The following is a 16777-nucleotide window of genomic DNA, read 5'->3' on the forward strand; positions in this document are numbered from 1 at the left end:
CACAAACATCAAACAATGGCAATTACAACAATTCAACCACAAATATAAGAAATCTCTCAAAACATTGTAATGTTATTCAAAATATGATACAGAGAGATACTTGATCAAGTTTTTTGTATTTGCTCTCTTCTGCATCTTTGTGATTTGAGCAGAAGGATGGGGTTAATCCTTCATGCTCCGTTGCCAAGATCTTTTTCTATCACATTTCAATGCCATTGGAAACTAGAATGCCCAAAATACTACTGACTAAAGTGATCAGTATGCTAACATTCATTAGTACTTAAAATAAGTTTTTTTTAAAATGTAAAAACCTGAATATCAGGTGGTATAAATTTCAGATATGTAATCTGTAGATGTATTTTTCATCCAAATGCTATTTCATACCCTGTATATGCAAATTTTGTGAAGTGAAAGTATAGGATGGCACATGCATGCAGTGACAGTTTTATGTCACTTTTGTAAATAGAAATCTAGTTTAGATAATTTAAAACCATATATTTCTTCATAGAATGAATGACTTTGGATAAATTTTTGGATGGATATTAACAATCTTGACAACATCAAATTAATAAGCTCCATTTGGCATGGTATTACATATTTTCAGCATTTAAAGTGGCCATATAGATGAGAATTGGGTATTTATTTTGGATTTATAAAACAAACTTTACAAATTTCTTTCTTTAAAAAAAGAATGTGACATAACATATACAAAGTCCTTGTTTGTATAAAGTCTTGTTATTGTACTTACAATATACCAAACTTTTGACATTTTTTGCAATTTATTGAGTTACAAACAAGGACTTGGTAATATGTTATTTCATTTTGTTTTTCAAGTAGAAAATTAAAATTCCAAAATAAATACCCAATTCTAATCCATATGGCCATTTTAACAAATTTTAATTCGAAAATGACAACTCCTTTTTGGTCCTCTTAATTTTCAACATCATAACTAGTGATAAAACTAACATGATAAAATTCACTCTATGTACTGGTACTTTTTGAATTCAAAATTTAGCACTTTGGAATGTAAATATTCTGACTGGTGGCTGAAATCAAAGAAAAGGCAACAGTTTTAAATCTTAAGAATTTCACATAAGTACTGAAATTTTGTCACTAAAGTTGTTACAACTTATAATGAATACTGGAAAAAAATGTTTGTATGTATAAAGTACATACACAACCTCTAAAGATTAGAAATGTAAGATTCATATTCCTATCATTACACCTTCTATGGTATGTGATTTGGTAGTTTACTTTTTTCAGATTAATATTGTTGATCCTGATTTTAACTTGTGAAAGTGCAATGCAGCAGAAAAATGAAAGTAAATGTACAATTCTATTTGACATTTCTATTCAAATAGTGATCAAATGATATAAAATTCATTTCGGATGATAACTTTTTAAAAACCTCTATGGGAATGAACATGAGACACATTATTTACAGGATTTGAGTTACAGGTCTGTATATGTCAAATTAATTACAAAGATTTGATTGACCATAATTTAGATATCAATGATCCCGGGTGGTGAATGCTTTCCTTGCATCTCACGATATTGAGTGAGGTCTCACTTCATTAAGTGAGGTCTCACTTCACTGAGTGAGGTCTCACATTATCCAGTGAGGTCTCACTTCATTGAGTGAGGTCTCACATTATCCAGTGAGGTCTCACTTCATTGAATGAGGTCTCACTTCATTGAATGAGGTCTCACATTATCCAGTGAGGTCTCACTTCATTGAATGAGGTCTCACATTATCCAGTGAGGTCTCACTTCATTGAATGAGGTCTCACATTATCCAGTGAGGTCTCACTTCATTGAATGAGGTCTCACATTATCCAGTGAGGTCTCACTTCATTGAATGAGGTCTCACATTATCCAGTGAGGTCTCACTTCATTGAGTGAGGTCTCACTTCATTGAGTGAGGTCTCACATTATCCAGTGAGGTCTCACATTATCCAGTGAGGTCTCACTTCATTGAGTGAGGTCTCACATTATCCAGTGAGGTCTCATTTCATTGAGTGAGGTCTCACTTCACTGAGTGAGGTCTCACTTCATTGAGTGAGGTCTCACATTATCCAGTGAGGTCTCACTTCATTGAGTGAGGTCTCACTTCACTGAGTGAGGTCTCACTTCATTGAATGAGGTCTCACATTATCCAGTGAGGTCTCACTTCATTGAATGAGGTCTCACATTATCCAGTGAGGTCTCACTTCATTGAGTGAGGTCTCACTTCACTGAGTGAGGTCTCACTTCATTGAATGAGGTCTCACATTATCCAGTGAGGTCTCACTTCCATTCAGTGAGGTCTCACATTATCCAGTGAGGTCTTACTTCATTGAGTGAGGTCTCACTTCACTGAGTGAGGTCTCACTTCATTGAATGAGGTCTCACATTATCCAGTGAGGTCTCACTTCCATTCAGTGAGGTCTCACATTATCCAGTGAGGTCTTACTTCATTGAGTGAGGATCACTGAGTGAGGTCTCACATTATCCAGTGAGGTCTCACATTATCCAATGAGGTCTCACTTCATTCAGTGAGGTCTCACATTATCCAGTGAGGTCTCACTTCATTCAGTGAGGATCACTGAGTGTGGGCTAACATTATCCAGTGAGGTCTCACATAACTAAGTTGAATCTCACAGTTGAGTTTGACATTACTTAGTTAGGGGTAAACTGATTTCCATTTCTGCACACACTTCTTCAATACACTGTAGTAATTTCATCATGTCTTCAGGAAAGAGATGACCAATATTACCAATACGGAAGGAGTCCACAGTAGTTTTCTTTCCTGGATAAATTACTTGACCTGAGAATTAGAATGTAAAAAAAATCAAGACAAAGGTCTAGTGGGGTAAGTAATTAAAACTTGGCAAGAAATATTTCATTGGTGGTAAAAAAGATGATTGAGTATGGGTCAGGGTACTTGGATAAATATTAGACAAGGGTTTTCTGCCCAGGTTCGACACATCCATGATCCACCTTTTTCTAAGGGTGTACTTTTAAGCAAAAGAGGGACTATGATTGAGATATACATATTAAACACTCAAGATCCATGAATAAGCATTGTTTGGCTAATGATGGTGCCATACAGGTTATTACCCAGAAATATGACCACCTACGGTTACAAATGCCATGGTAGATGACACTCGGTGGCACAATTTGTATTACTTCTTGAAGACAATCTTACCTTTTGAGACTTTCCTTCACCAGAAATAGGTACAGGTCTTTATCAACCTATGTTTAGGGATTTTTTTAAAAAGTGACCCATTTGCAAGAACATGTCCGTTCATCTGGGTGTTTACCTCCAAACTTTTAAGACAGTATTGTCAAAAACTTTTGCCATCTTAATCTTGCCACAGTACCTCTATACTAGATATGTGATATTTATCATATACCTATGCCCTTATCAATCACTCCTTGTGACATTTTAATTCAAAATATCACTTTCTGATACGGGACGTTAAACGTCATGATATTCACGTTAAGCGTCATCAACTTTGTTGTTAATCTGACTCAAGATGGCTACTTTCAATCAAAAACAAAGAAAATAGCCGTCACTCTTAATTAAGCCTATGAGGTTATCATCGATTATCAAAAGTGGGAGGGTTATGAAGCCTAGGGAAATATGGGGTAAACATGATGAGACACACAAGTGATATGATGGGTTGTCAGTTATGAATTCTTGAAAGTCAAAATTAGGCAGACATTTACTATCACCTAATTCTAACCCTACATACCTTTATTACTCAATCTGGTTGTGAATTCTTTAAAGTCAAAATTTGGATGAGATGGATACAAGTATGTTGTGATGATGTAACTCTGATCTTTGTCGTTGACAAACTGTTGGAAGCCAAGTTTTTCCATTCCACTCCTCACTGTTTCATTGTTTTGTTTGTATCTGGAGAGAAACAAAACATTACAAGATTGCACCATACAACATATAACAGGATTCAAGTGTGTGACATTCATTTCATTTATAATTTACAAAAGCAAATAGCATCATCTAGGAATATACTTGGTAAACACATATATTGATAAATGGGAGCTGCTTTTTTACATATTTTGAAATGTAGGTGATGCTCTTTGTTTGTTTGTTTGTGTTAGTCATGTGTTTTGTTTGTACTTTATTGTGTCGCGTATTCCTTTTTTCCTTTTCATGATATAAAAAACATCTTTAAAAAAAATGGGTTTGAAACACAGTTTTGGCAGAGCTATTGAATAAGTTGATCCTGAACTAATGAATGATCCTCAAGTAACAACACTGATGTTGCTATTATTTTCTCTCAGGTTCAGCTAATAATTTCCCCAATCAGATAACAATCAGATAAGTGACATGCAGCTAACACCAGCCAATCATTCATACAAGTTACAAGAAGGCCAGCCAACAAGCTAAGCTTGAAACTTTACCAGCCAATTACGACAAGCCAAACGAGCTAACAATATGTCAATAAAAGTTTATCATACTAAATACAAGTTATCAAGAACATGCAATATTTGAAATTTTGTATGAATTTATATGTCTACCTTTTAGCCCTTCCAAGGACTCCTCCTTCAGCTTCAAGTTCAAGTAAGGCTTGGTTGAAAGCCAACATAACATGGGTTGGGGGAGTGAAACGAAACAGACTATTCTCTTCAAAGCCTTCGTATTGTTCCAGTAAGTTTAAAGACAAACTCCTTGCTATTCCTGAATAATATCAAAATAAATAAATAAATAAATAAATAAATAAATTTATAAAATGAATGAATGTCAGTAATATCAGCAGTGCTATGGTGCCACTGGTGCTATATTTACCTTCCATAAAATGCCGGGTTGTTTTACTTATATTTTATTTATTCATTTTGAAATGAATATGAATATGAAAATGATGAATAAATAAAAAAATAAAATAAATGAATACAAAAAAAGATGAATGAATGAATGAATAAATAGATAAATAGATAAATAAATATGGGTAGATAAAAAAATGTTGACGAAAATATTTTGGCAAGGTTCTGACATTTTCAAAAAATAGTTTAATATAGAACAGTCCAGCGATCAAAGAGGGACTATGGTCATGACCTTTAAATAGTCTGACAATTCAATAAATAATGTGAATGCATAATATTTCTAGAATGATTTAACAACTAAACAAAAACAATTGTTTAATAGCAAAGACTTATTGTAATATTTTGATCACTTAGGCAGGTAACTTAGGGAGATAATTAGGCAGGTAACATTACCAAAATATTGTCTATAGTACACTGGAAAACTATACCTACCTTTACAGCTGAGTAATTTGTCTGTTTTTGCTATAACATAGGCAAAACCTGGCACACCCTCAATGCACTTGTTGGCTGAACTTACTAAATAGTCAACAGAACTGTCTGTAAGGTCAAGTGGAACTGCACCAAAACTACTCATTGCGTCAACAATATATGATGCCGCTGTGAACAAAATGAAGATTCATTATTTGTGTGCACCAAAACTATTGATGGCATTGACAAGACAGGATGCAGTAGTCTGTAAGATGCACTGTGTCAAGCCACCCTCACGCATTGCCAACCCTACATTTTACAATCTAAGGATGCAGCTGTGAACAAAATGAAGACAAATTATGGTTGTATTCAAAGAAGTATCCCGCACAACAAATACAGAATCTGATACAGATGTCATGCATGCATAAGTGAATACAATGTTTTCAAAATACTATTGTATCATTCATGTTATTGTTGAGAATGTTCATGCCATCACTCACATATGTTGAAAACAAGATGGAAGCCTAGGCCATGCTGTATATTGGTAATCAGTATTAAAATTCTACAAACCTGGATTATACTTTCTGATGAGATTTCCAACTTTACTGACATCATTCAAGACACCAGAGGTCGTCTCACAATGTATTATTGCAATGTTGGTAAATACATTACTTTGAAGACACTCTTCAACTTTCTGAATATCTACACATTGATCCTCCGGAAAATGAAGAACCATCTTATCAATTCCATGGATTTCACACATCTTCGCAATCCTTTTTCCATATGAACCATTTTCCAGGATTAAAATCTGTCGAAGAATGGCAACAAGGAAAATATACATCAAGTCTTTGGCAAAGCTCCAACCCAGTTGATACTTTTGGGCTTCATAAAAGTTACCATAATCAAAACTGTGAACCTTTTATATACTTAGTCTATAGACATTTTCAAAACATATTACAAAGCTTCTATGACAAGCAATAAAAGGTTTTACATTTTGTATTTGATATTAAACTTTCAAATTCAAACTAAATAAAGGTGCATAAGAAGGAACACATAATTAGGACACTTACACAACAGTGACTTTATATTTACTTGGATTGTCAATGTCAGGGTCAACATCAAGGTCACACCAGACAATGGGAAAAGAATGGAAGACATGGATAAACACACAGCTAGACATATGGGTTGATAAAATGCAAAGATGATGAAACCAATTACAGTAGCATGACTTAGTTAGTTAGTTAATTAGGGCTAAAATTAGCAAGTACCTATGAAAAATAACAACAACAAAAACATGAAATATGTGAGATGGCACTATATTATGTATAATGTACAGTACTGCATATGTTATTTGGATTGCATGATTATTATAATATTCACACGGAATTTCAGAAATTAGTTTCTCAGGTTATATAATTGGGTTATATTTACATAGATATGTTTTAATCCATCATTTTGTGAAAGAATTTCAGTTTAGGTGACAGCATTCAATACGAGTCTGATAACATCAGATTATTTGCCATTAAAGACATTACAGATAGCGAGGCAATGCATACAGAAAAATTGTACTGAGCACACATGCAGTTATACCATAATTTTAGAGACAACAGAGAAAAGAACTGCAAATAATATCATATTCAGTTTTCATGCCCTGATGTTTGAACCCCGCAAAGATATAAAAACCTTTATTGATACCATATAGTTGGAAAGCCTGGATTGTGTTATGAAATATATTTGAAATCAAAATATGGGAAGAACAAAGGCAATCATTGTAAATTGTAATGGTATCTCTCTTGACAACAATTTATTACAGAATAAAATTTCTTTGCCTTGGTATGTTTGTTCAATTTTCATTTGAAATAAAAACAATGATAATTTCATATCTTGTAAGAACACTCTCTGTTTTCCATGTATTTGGAAGGCATGTGGTGCACGGCAAACAACGTCACTTGAACAAGCCTGAAAGATCCAGTCGTTGTTTTCACTTATTTAATATGCTCAAGCATGCATGCTTTCATAAGTGGACCAATGACTGGACCTTTACTACACTTGAACTGGTAAGAAATAAATACATGAGATCAAATACTTTGCCCGATTTTCTTGGTACAGTTGTAGATATTACAGCTTCTATGGCAAAAGTACCACTTCCTTGCATTGGAACACATGTAAAATTGTCAGTAGACACACCTGTAAAAGTATAGAGTTCATTCTATGTTACATTTCATACCTAGAAATAACAGTTTAACTATCAAAAGTACTGTTTTCTTGCATTGGAACCACAGACAAGGAAGAAACAGATCAGCTACGAACTACATACATACATACATACATACATACATACATACATACATACATACATACATACATACATACATACATATATATATATATCCTTAATCCAAAGAATATGGATGTTATAAGTCATTACGTGGCATTTCATACTTCCTCAGTGATATAACTGAGAAATTATGTATAATCAATACTGAAAAGAGCATGCTACTGAACAGAAAATAAGAATTAGTCTCCAAATGCTCCATGAAAATAAATTTTCCCTTGACAACTTTAGAAATGTAAACCTCCATAAAGAATAGTTTAGTCTGACCATCTTGTTATGTATACCTCAGTGTATACACAAATATTTATATGTACATATCATCGACCTTGACAATCTCAATTTTATCAGTTAATTGATAATTACTGAGGAAGCACAAAACTCTGAGTAATGACTTATAACATCCTTATTCTTTGGATAAGTCTATAATGCTCTGCCTGCTACTAATATTGCATCAAACTCTGCTCCTAATATTGCATCAAACTCTGCTACTAATATTACATCAAACTCTGCTCCTAATATTGCATCAAACTCTGCTACTAATATTACATCAAACTCTGCTACTAATATTGCATTAAACTCTGCTCCTAATATTGCATCAAACTCTGCTACTAATATTGCATCAAACTCTGCTCTTAATATTGCATCAAACTCTGCTCCTAATATTGCATCAAACTCTGCTACTAATATTGCATCAAACTCTGCTACTAATATTGCATCAAACTCTGCTACTAATATTGCATCAAACTCTGCTACTAATATTGCATCAAACTCTGCTCCTAATATTGCATCAAACTCTGCTCCTAATATTACATCAAACTCTGCTCCTAATATTGCATCAAACTCTGCTCCTAATATTGCATCAAACTCTGCTACTAATATTGCATCAAACTCTGCTCCTAATATTGCATCAAACTCTGCTCCTAATATTGCATCAAACTCTGCTACTAATATTGCATCAAACTCTGCTCCTAATATTGCATCAAACTCTGCTCCTAATATTACATCAAACTCTGCTCCTAATATTGCATCAAACTCTGCTCCTAATATTGCATCAAACTCTGCTCCTAATATTGCATCAAACTCTGCTACTAATATTGCATCAAACTCTGCTACTAATATTGCATCAAACTCTGCTACTAATATTGCATCAAACTCTGCTCTTAATATTGCATCAAACTCTGCTACTAATATTGCATCAAACTCTGCTCTTAATATTGCATCAAACTCTGCTCCTAATATTGCATCAAACTCTGCTACTAATATTGCATCAAACTCTGCTACTAATATTGCATCAAACTCTGCTACTAATATTGCATCAAACTCTGCTACTAATATTGCATCAAACTCTGCTACTAATATTGCATCAAACTCTGCGCTTAATATTGCATCAAACTCTGCTACTAATATTGCATCAAACTCTGCTACTAATATTGCATCAAACTCTGCTACTAATATTGCATCAAACTCTGCTCCTAATATTACATCAAACTCTGCTCTTAATATTACATCAAACTCTGCTCCTAATATTACATCAAACTCTGCTCCTAATATTACATCAAACTCTGCTCCTAATATTACATCAAACTCTGCTACTAATATTGCATCAAACTCTGCTACTAATATTACATCAAACTCTGCTACTAATATTGCATCAAACTCTGCTACTAATATTGCATCAAACTCTGCTACTAATATTGCATCAAACTCTGCTACTAATATTACATCAAACTCTGCTCCTAATATTACATCAAACTCTGCTACTAATATTGCATCAAACTCTGCTACTAATATTACATCAAACTCTGCTACTAATATTACATCAAACTCTGCTACTAATATTGCATCAGTGTTCAAGCATTGGGCAATATATATATATATATGTGTCATCTTACCTGCAACTTCAAGTAATTTACTTCGTATGAATTTGATAATTTCAATAAATTCTATATCTCTAGAGCCTACATCTCTCAGCATAGCTTGTCTTGTTGTTAAGCTGACACCTAAAGGTCCTGGTGTGAATAGTTTCTTTTCACCTACAAAGATGACAATCAACAACAACTATATATTTACAAATATCATTAAAAAAACCCACAAAAAAACACACAAAAAAACCCCAAAAAAACAGCAACAACACAGGAGCAAAGATGAGTTGAATTTGTGAGACATGATCCTATGATCCAGCACTGAATGATTGTTCTTGATATTCTAACTAAGTCTGTGTCAATATTACAATTAATGTACCTATACATAGATAATTTAAACAAAATGAAAGAAGAATATGGAATTTCAAACATCAACAATACCACAAAGCGACACTTTTTGAACATTTGTAAAGATTATCATTTCACCAAGAAATGGAGCAAAGACGAAGACAGACAGACAAGAGGCTTAAAGCTCAGAACTTGTAAACACATTGTTACACAATAAGATACAAACAGTCAATTATGTTGAAATTATGAAAAATAGAGAGGAAGTTGGTTTAATTTCAAGAATTAGACTGAGCTCACATGATCTACAAATTTAAATTGGTAAACATAAAAGACCAAAAAACAGAAAACAGTTACATTACATAACACCTGCAATATAATAGAAGATGAAATGTCACTTCATCACAACATGCAACAACAATAACATTGAGAGACAACAAATGTATACCAGACTAAGTGCAATCAGTGGTCTAGGTAATTTCAAAGAACCTAGACAATGAAACAAAATTTATTACCCTTTTATTTCTGATCAAAGTCACATACTTAACTATTCTATGTTATTCTAAACTAATTCTTGTAAAGTTAAACTATCGGCAGAATGTTCATCTAACACACGAAAATCATGTTTTTCAACAGTTGGTGACCCCCCCCCCCCCCAGTAAAAAGTGAACAGTCCATTGCATATCTGTTTTCTGTCTGTTACTAGGACCTTTGATTTGTATGCTAATGTTAGTTACAATGCCAATTTTTCAGTTGTTATTGCATCATAATATAATGCAATGTTTAAAATGGAAGTGACAACACGAAATATCTCAAATACTGTGGGTTATTATTACGCATTTATATTTGACTTCTGGGAAAATGTAATTTGAAAGAAACGGCTTAACATAACAATGATAAAATGTTTAGTTGTGGCAGCTGGTACTCGTACCCGTATGTGGCATGATGGCATTCTCCATCGTGTCAGTAAATAATATTTAGTATTTTTTCAATCTATATGTCTAGACAGTTGAGTACATAAATTTATATAAAAAAAGTATTGACTCAAATCAACCAACGCAAGCAATATCATTGCACGTGTCCCTGTGCACCCCCCCCCCCCCATTTCTTAAGACTGTCTACTTTCCGGTGACGTAGCCGAAGTAAAATTCAAATCATGCATATAATGATATACAGAGCCATTACGAAGTCTTTGTCTATCATTTAAGGCTGCTATTACCTGACGTCATGATGAAATGATGAAACGTCTAACGCGCCCAAAATTAATGTCTGGTCAAATCCATATCCATTCACGCGGTAACCGGTACTAGGGTTTTGTTACGTGTAATCAATAAATAAAAAACCATACCTGAGCCGAAATCTATTTACATATAACCTTTGACTCTAGTGTTTCATACACATGCGCAGTTCCACATCCGCCATCTTTGTTGCACATGAGAGGAAAGTGAACAAAACTGTGATAGAAACTCTACAATCTCTTTATAACAAAAAGAAGCAACGAACATGAGTTCCATTGGTACTGGGGTAAGCTTTCACTGTGTCTGACAGTTTTCTCTTTTTCTATCGTGCTTGTGCGAGAGAACATTGCCAAACCATCCCAAAGCGATATATTGACAAATGAGTCGACAAAATGTGCGTGATAACGTTACTAAGTTGATGATGCACAGCAGTGAATATCATCATGTAAACACGTACAATATTGTTGTTTAACTGAAAGTGTGTACTGTAGACGAGTTTTAATGAAGAAATGTCTACTTTGTTGTTGCTAAGTCTGTGAATGTCAGATGTAGCTCATACCCAAAACATGGTTAATGTTATGTGTTATAGCTTATGCACTGCATTTCATAATTGCATGCCTTTCAGCACAGCACTACAGGTGAACAGTGTATGGAAAGTAATGTTCTACCGTCCAAAAAGGTGACATAGATTGATTGGGGTGAAAACCAAGGCAGAGAAATTACATAACCCTGTTGGCAACCATTAAACAATGTCTGAATTTGCCAGAAATCAAGTTTGCCAGAAAGTGAACACATACACACATATCAATGAATTTTGTGGTATTTCATCATCAAAGACTTTCTCTGATTTTGTTTTGAATAAATAGCCAATAAAAGTTGTGATATCACCATTCAGGTTTTATGTCACTCACGCTATATTCAATTGTTGCACTTTGAGACTAGAAGATTACTACCTACCCATTCTCAATATAAAAAACAAACAAAAAACTACTGTTTTACTTGATTGAATACTTCCATTGCTGAAAAATCACTTTCATTCTGATTTCAGAGAAAGTTTTAGAGGGAGCATTGTATCAAGGAAAGCAATATTTGTGTATTTTACTATTAAGGGAGAATAGACATACAGTTATCTTACACAGTACTTGGAGAGTGGTGTAGAATGAATGGGGTAAAACACTATGAAGTGGAATCACAGCTTTCCTGTAAACATATTCAGATAACAATACTAACTTTTGAAAGCTGTGAATTCACAGATGTCAGAAAATCTAACATAGACAAAGAATTCGGAATTTCAAAAAAAAATTTTGAATGTTCTTATTCTCATTGACATTCTTTTGTCTTCAATCCTTGCAGTATGATCTGTCTGCATCACAATTCTCTCCAGATGGTAGGGTATTTCAAGTGGAATATGCCCTGAAAGCAGTAGAAAACAGTGGGTAAGTCAATGAACGTCCCATTAACAAATATGTATCTGAATTTGGATTGGATTATTACAATGATGTAGAATAATTTACCACATTGCATTATTATTTCAGGACTGCTGTTGGTGTACGTGGTAAGGATGGAGTGGTGTTTGGTGTAGAAAAACTTGTTTTATCCAAATTATATGAAGTAGGAGCAAATAAAAGGATATTTCATATTGATAAACATATTGGCATGGTGAGTAGTTGATAAGATTGTCAGAAAGTTTCTGTTTACTTGCATTTGCATTGTTCTTAAATAGAAAATCATTGATCTGGTCTTGTTGGTCAGGTTTGATACCAATTATGCATCAAAAACAATACAAGTTTTTAGTTTGTTGAAACAATTATTCATAATTTGTCCCACATTATATTAAAAGTGTGGACACTTACCTTCCATAGTGTACAATAATCCAATGTACATCTACATCAACTTGCAACTTTCATAACATGTTTTGAGTCAAACATTTTGTGTTAGCTTTCCCCAATGATAGAAGAATGACGGTTATTTTCTACTTTGCAGGCTGTGGCTGGTCTCCTTGCTGATGCCAGACAGGTAAGAAGACATGCTTCCTGTTTTGTTTTTTGAACATAGTAAATACACTTAATTGGCTTGTATAATTTTTCTACTGATGTTAATTGCAGAAATGTTCATTTGATATTGGGATACTGGGTAACGCCAGTAAAACTCTTTAGTTTGATTTTTGTTTACAGCACCCTCATGAGGCAGTATATGCTGAACAGTTTTGTTTTAATTTCACTTCAGGAAGATTTTTAAAATCTTATCTTACTTGTTGTTCATAACAAGAAAACACTTGCCAAAGCATTTGCATGCACTTTTTTCAGAACATAGTTGCTAATACAATTTCTGAAATAATTATGTTTATTGGGTTTTATATCTCAGGCTTGATTTTAACTTTTATTGAATTTTGATGATCATGTACTTTAATACATTATATACACTTGACATTCTGTATTTTCAGATTGTTGAGACTGCTAGAGATGAAGCTGCAAATTACAGATCAACATATGGAGCACCAATACCACTAAAGGTATAGCCATGGAAACTACAGAACTAACAATAGATATCTTTACCATTTTGGTATTATTAACTAACTGTCCAGATGACTAAATTTCCAAAAACAGGAGATTAGTATGCCATGCCATGCTATAGAATATTCTGCATACAGTATTTCAGGGGAAGTTGATTCTATACGAGTCTTTTAGAGAATTTAACTGTCAAGTCAAGATGGTCTGCCAAGTTCATGATATAAATAGTGCTGATACCCAAAGATGTTCACTTTATATCTGCCAGCATCAACCTCTCAGCTCCAATCTCTGTACAAATCGAAGTAGCAAATATCCTGTTTTTTTGTGTAACTTTTTTGGACAAGTTGGCTCATTTTTAGACCACATCAAGTATGTGTATATATGTTTGTTATCGTTTATATCTTAGAAGAAATTAGTTAAAATCTTTTTACATGTACAGTACAAAAGGTCTAAAGTTTAGTCTCTTACACCTGTTCATATATGTTTGTAGGGAAAGAGGTTGATATTCTGAAAACTACATTTTAAATTAGAGCCATTGTTGATCAACTCTTCTATTGTCATCTTTTTTTCAGTACCTTACAGACAGAGTAGCCATGTATATTCATCAGTATACAATTTATAGTGCAGTTAGACCATTTGGCTGCAGGTAAGATTATAAATTGTCCATGTCAATTCATTTGTAAAATTGGATAACTTTGTGTCTTGTCAATGACATCAATACATTGTAGTAGTATGAAGTGTACATTAGAACATTGTTACTAATCTTGGCCAGTAATGCAAACCAGGTTAAGGGGTTTAACTCCCTAGCAGGTTATAAATGTATATCTATTGTACAGTCACTCCATATTATGTAAAGATGCATAATGTGGTGTGACAAGAGTCCTTTAGCTCATAAAATGTTAGGATGTTATGTTGAGTCATATTTTGTAAAAGACTTAAAGTAATGAAATCAAATGTGTTCATAGTTATGCAAATTGGATTGAAAGTTATAGTCTGCCATCAATAATGAAAGGTATATAACAAATGGAATACATTGATAGTAAATAAATCATTTTGTCTTTCAGTGTTATATTAAGTTCATATGAACATGATGGTCCACATATGTACTCGATAGATCCATCAGGGGTTGCACTAGTAAGTATAGCATCTATAACATTTGAGAGAGAAGAATAGTTTTTCAGCTTTTGTTGAGGAAAAAGGTGCATGTCAATTTGGTATTTCTGGCACTTGGAAAGCAGAGTATGAGATACTTGTTTTGATTTCATTCAGTCTTTCACATCTCATGTGATTATTTGTAACCATGTAATTTCTCCATTTGCAGGGTTACCATGGCTGTGCAACAGGAAAGGCAAAGCAGGCAGCCAAGACAGAAATAGAAAAAATCAAGATGCAAGATATGAGCATGAAAGATTTAGTTAAAGAAGTGGCCAAAATGTAAGTAAACTTGTTTTTACTGTTTGACACTGTATGTAGAATATGGTTATGAGGCAAACTTAGTACATGTTTGTTATTCTTACGAGGTTACCAAATCTCAGATATTTCAGAGGCAAACTTTTAGCATATTCTTTTTACAAGGTTACCAAATCTCAGATATTCCTGAGGTATTGAAACTTAGTTTATGTTTGTTATTCCCATAAGGTTACCCAAATCCCAGCCATTTCAGAAGCAAACTTAGTTCGTATTCATTATTCTTATGAGGTTGCCAAATCTCAGATATTTCAGAGGCAAGCTTAGTGCATATTCGTTATTCTTACAAGGTCACTCGAATCTCAGATATTTCAGAAGCAAAGTTAGTTTATATTCATTATTCTTATGAGGTTACCAAATCTCAGCTATATCAGAGATAAACTTAGTTCATGTTTGTTACTCAGCTGAGATTACCATATCTCATATTTCAGAGATAAACTTTGTTCATGTTTGTTACTCTTACAGGTTAACAAATCTTAGGTATTTCTTCATTCAAATTAACAAGTACTTCCCTGAACCTAATATTTATTCTAAAATTTATGTTTATATAGTACTTGTCAGAGAAATGTGAGTCTTTTATCATTCTGACATCCTATGGTTTATATCAGTGCTTTTATTCAGGATCTGTCACTGAGTTATAAACTTGTGAATTTTTTTATCACAAATAGAGTGTATATTGTCCATGATGAAGTCAAAGATAAAGCATTTGAACTAGAATTGAGTTGGGTTGGTGATGTCACCAATGGTAAACATGAAGTAGTCCCTAAAGATGTACGAGAAGAAGCCGAGAAGTATGCAAAGGTAAGAACTGTTCACAGTAATGCTGGCACCCTGATCACACTAGTTACCATATATTTTGAAAATTTTTTTGCAACCTTGCACTTGTTTTGCAAATGTTACAATCTAATTTATTGTTCGGTTTGAGATTTAGGTAGCTATTCAAAATCTAAGTGTGGTGTATATTTCATTCAAATATGATCAGACACAGTAACTAATTAACTATTTCAACAAGTTTCACCTGTCAGATTTGTGAATGAAGCACATAGTGTATGATACATTACTGTACATCTAGAAGTGTGCCTAAAATCTCAAATATCCAATATCTTTAATTTCATCTTTCAAATACTGAACACCAGAGGGCAGTATGTCAAATGTTTTGTTTATTCTATTGTACAGGAATCCTTGGAAGAGGAGAGTGATTCTGATGATGATGATCTTTAAAGTACTATCTGACCAAAAGGATTCTAACCATCTATAGGAGAACTCTGCAGGATATTTGACTGGAAACAGAAAGGTTGAAGCCCTGTCTAGTAATATGCAAAAGTTAAATCACATCACATCTGTGGCTTTGATGTGACTGTTCGACGAACTCACCAGTGTCAACTTTGTTCAAGTTTCCATTTTGTAAATGAACCACACTACATTTTATTGAAAGTGTAACCAAGAAAATACACATGATATTAGATAGATAGTTAATAATGTGTCTGTGTAACATATTGGTGTCCACACTAAAAGTTGAAAAATAAAATGTGAAAATTCTTAGTGTTTCTGTATACTATTGTGCTATTTTTCTGTGTGTGAGTTTTCTGTGTGTGAGTTGCCAATTTGTATAGAACAAATAATGCACTGACTTTTAAAGTTTGACCCACCATGAATGCATATCTGTCATTTTGGGCCTTGAGCCAGTAAGCATACCTCAACATAGCAACGAATCATTAGTAAGTTATTCTTCCTGGCTCCAACGATGTCACATGACATTTTTTTCAGCTATTCTTCCCTTCAGAG

At 33.6% G+C, this 16777-nt stretch overlaps 2 protein-coding genes across 2 annotated transcripts; one reads left to right on the forward strand and one right to left on the reverse strand.

The window, feature by feature from the left end:
* Nucleotides 1-2534: 2534 nt before the first annotated feature.
* LOC144453848 (bifunctional phosphonoacetaldehyde hydrolase/aminoethylphosphonate transaminase-like) lies at nt 2535-11098 on the reverse strand. The gene is made up of 8 exons (XM_078145215.1): nt 10997-11098; nt 9463-9603; nt 7322-7422; nt 5806-6043; nt 5260-5424; nt 4525-4684; nt 3738-3898; nt 2535-2806 (listed from the first exon to the last, which is right to left on the reverse strand). The coding sequence occupies exons 1-8, from the start codon at nt 11004-11006 to the stop codon at nt 2655-2657; spliced, it is 1128 nt and encodes a 375-aa protein (XP_078001341.1). The 5' UTR covers nt 11007-11098; the 3' UTR covers nt 2535-2654.
* A 91-nt stretch (nt 11099-11189) lies between these two features.
* LOC144448809 (proteasome subunit alpha type-3-like) lies at nt 11190-16534 on the forward strand. Its single transcript, XM_078139117.1, has 10 exons — nt 11190-11301; nt 12369-12451; nt 12551-12674; nt 12999-13031; nt 13459-13527; nt 14098-14171; nt 14590-14659; nt 14847-14959; nt 15661-15793; nt 16169-16534. Exons 1-10 carry the CDS (start codon nt 11281-11283, stop codon nt 16211-16213), a joined length of 765 nt encoding a protein of 254 aa, XP_077995243.1. The 5' UTR covers nt 11190-11280; the 3' UTR covers nt 16214-16534.
* The last annotated feature ends 243 nt before the right edge of the window (nt 16535-16777 follow it).

Source organism: Glandiceps talaboti, chromosome 2, assembly GCF_964340395.1.
Source record: "Glandiceps talaboti chromosome 2, keGlaTala1.1, whole genome shotgun sequence".
Classification (NCBI taxonomy): domain Eukaryota; kingdom Metazoa; phylum Hemichordata; class Enteropneusta; family Spengelidae; genus Glandiceps; species Glandiceps talaboti.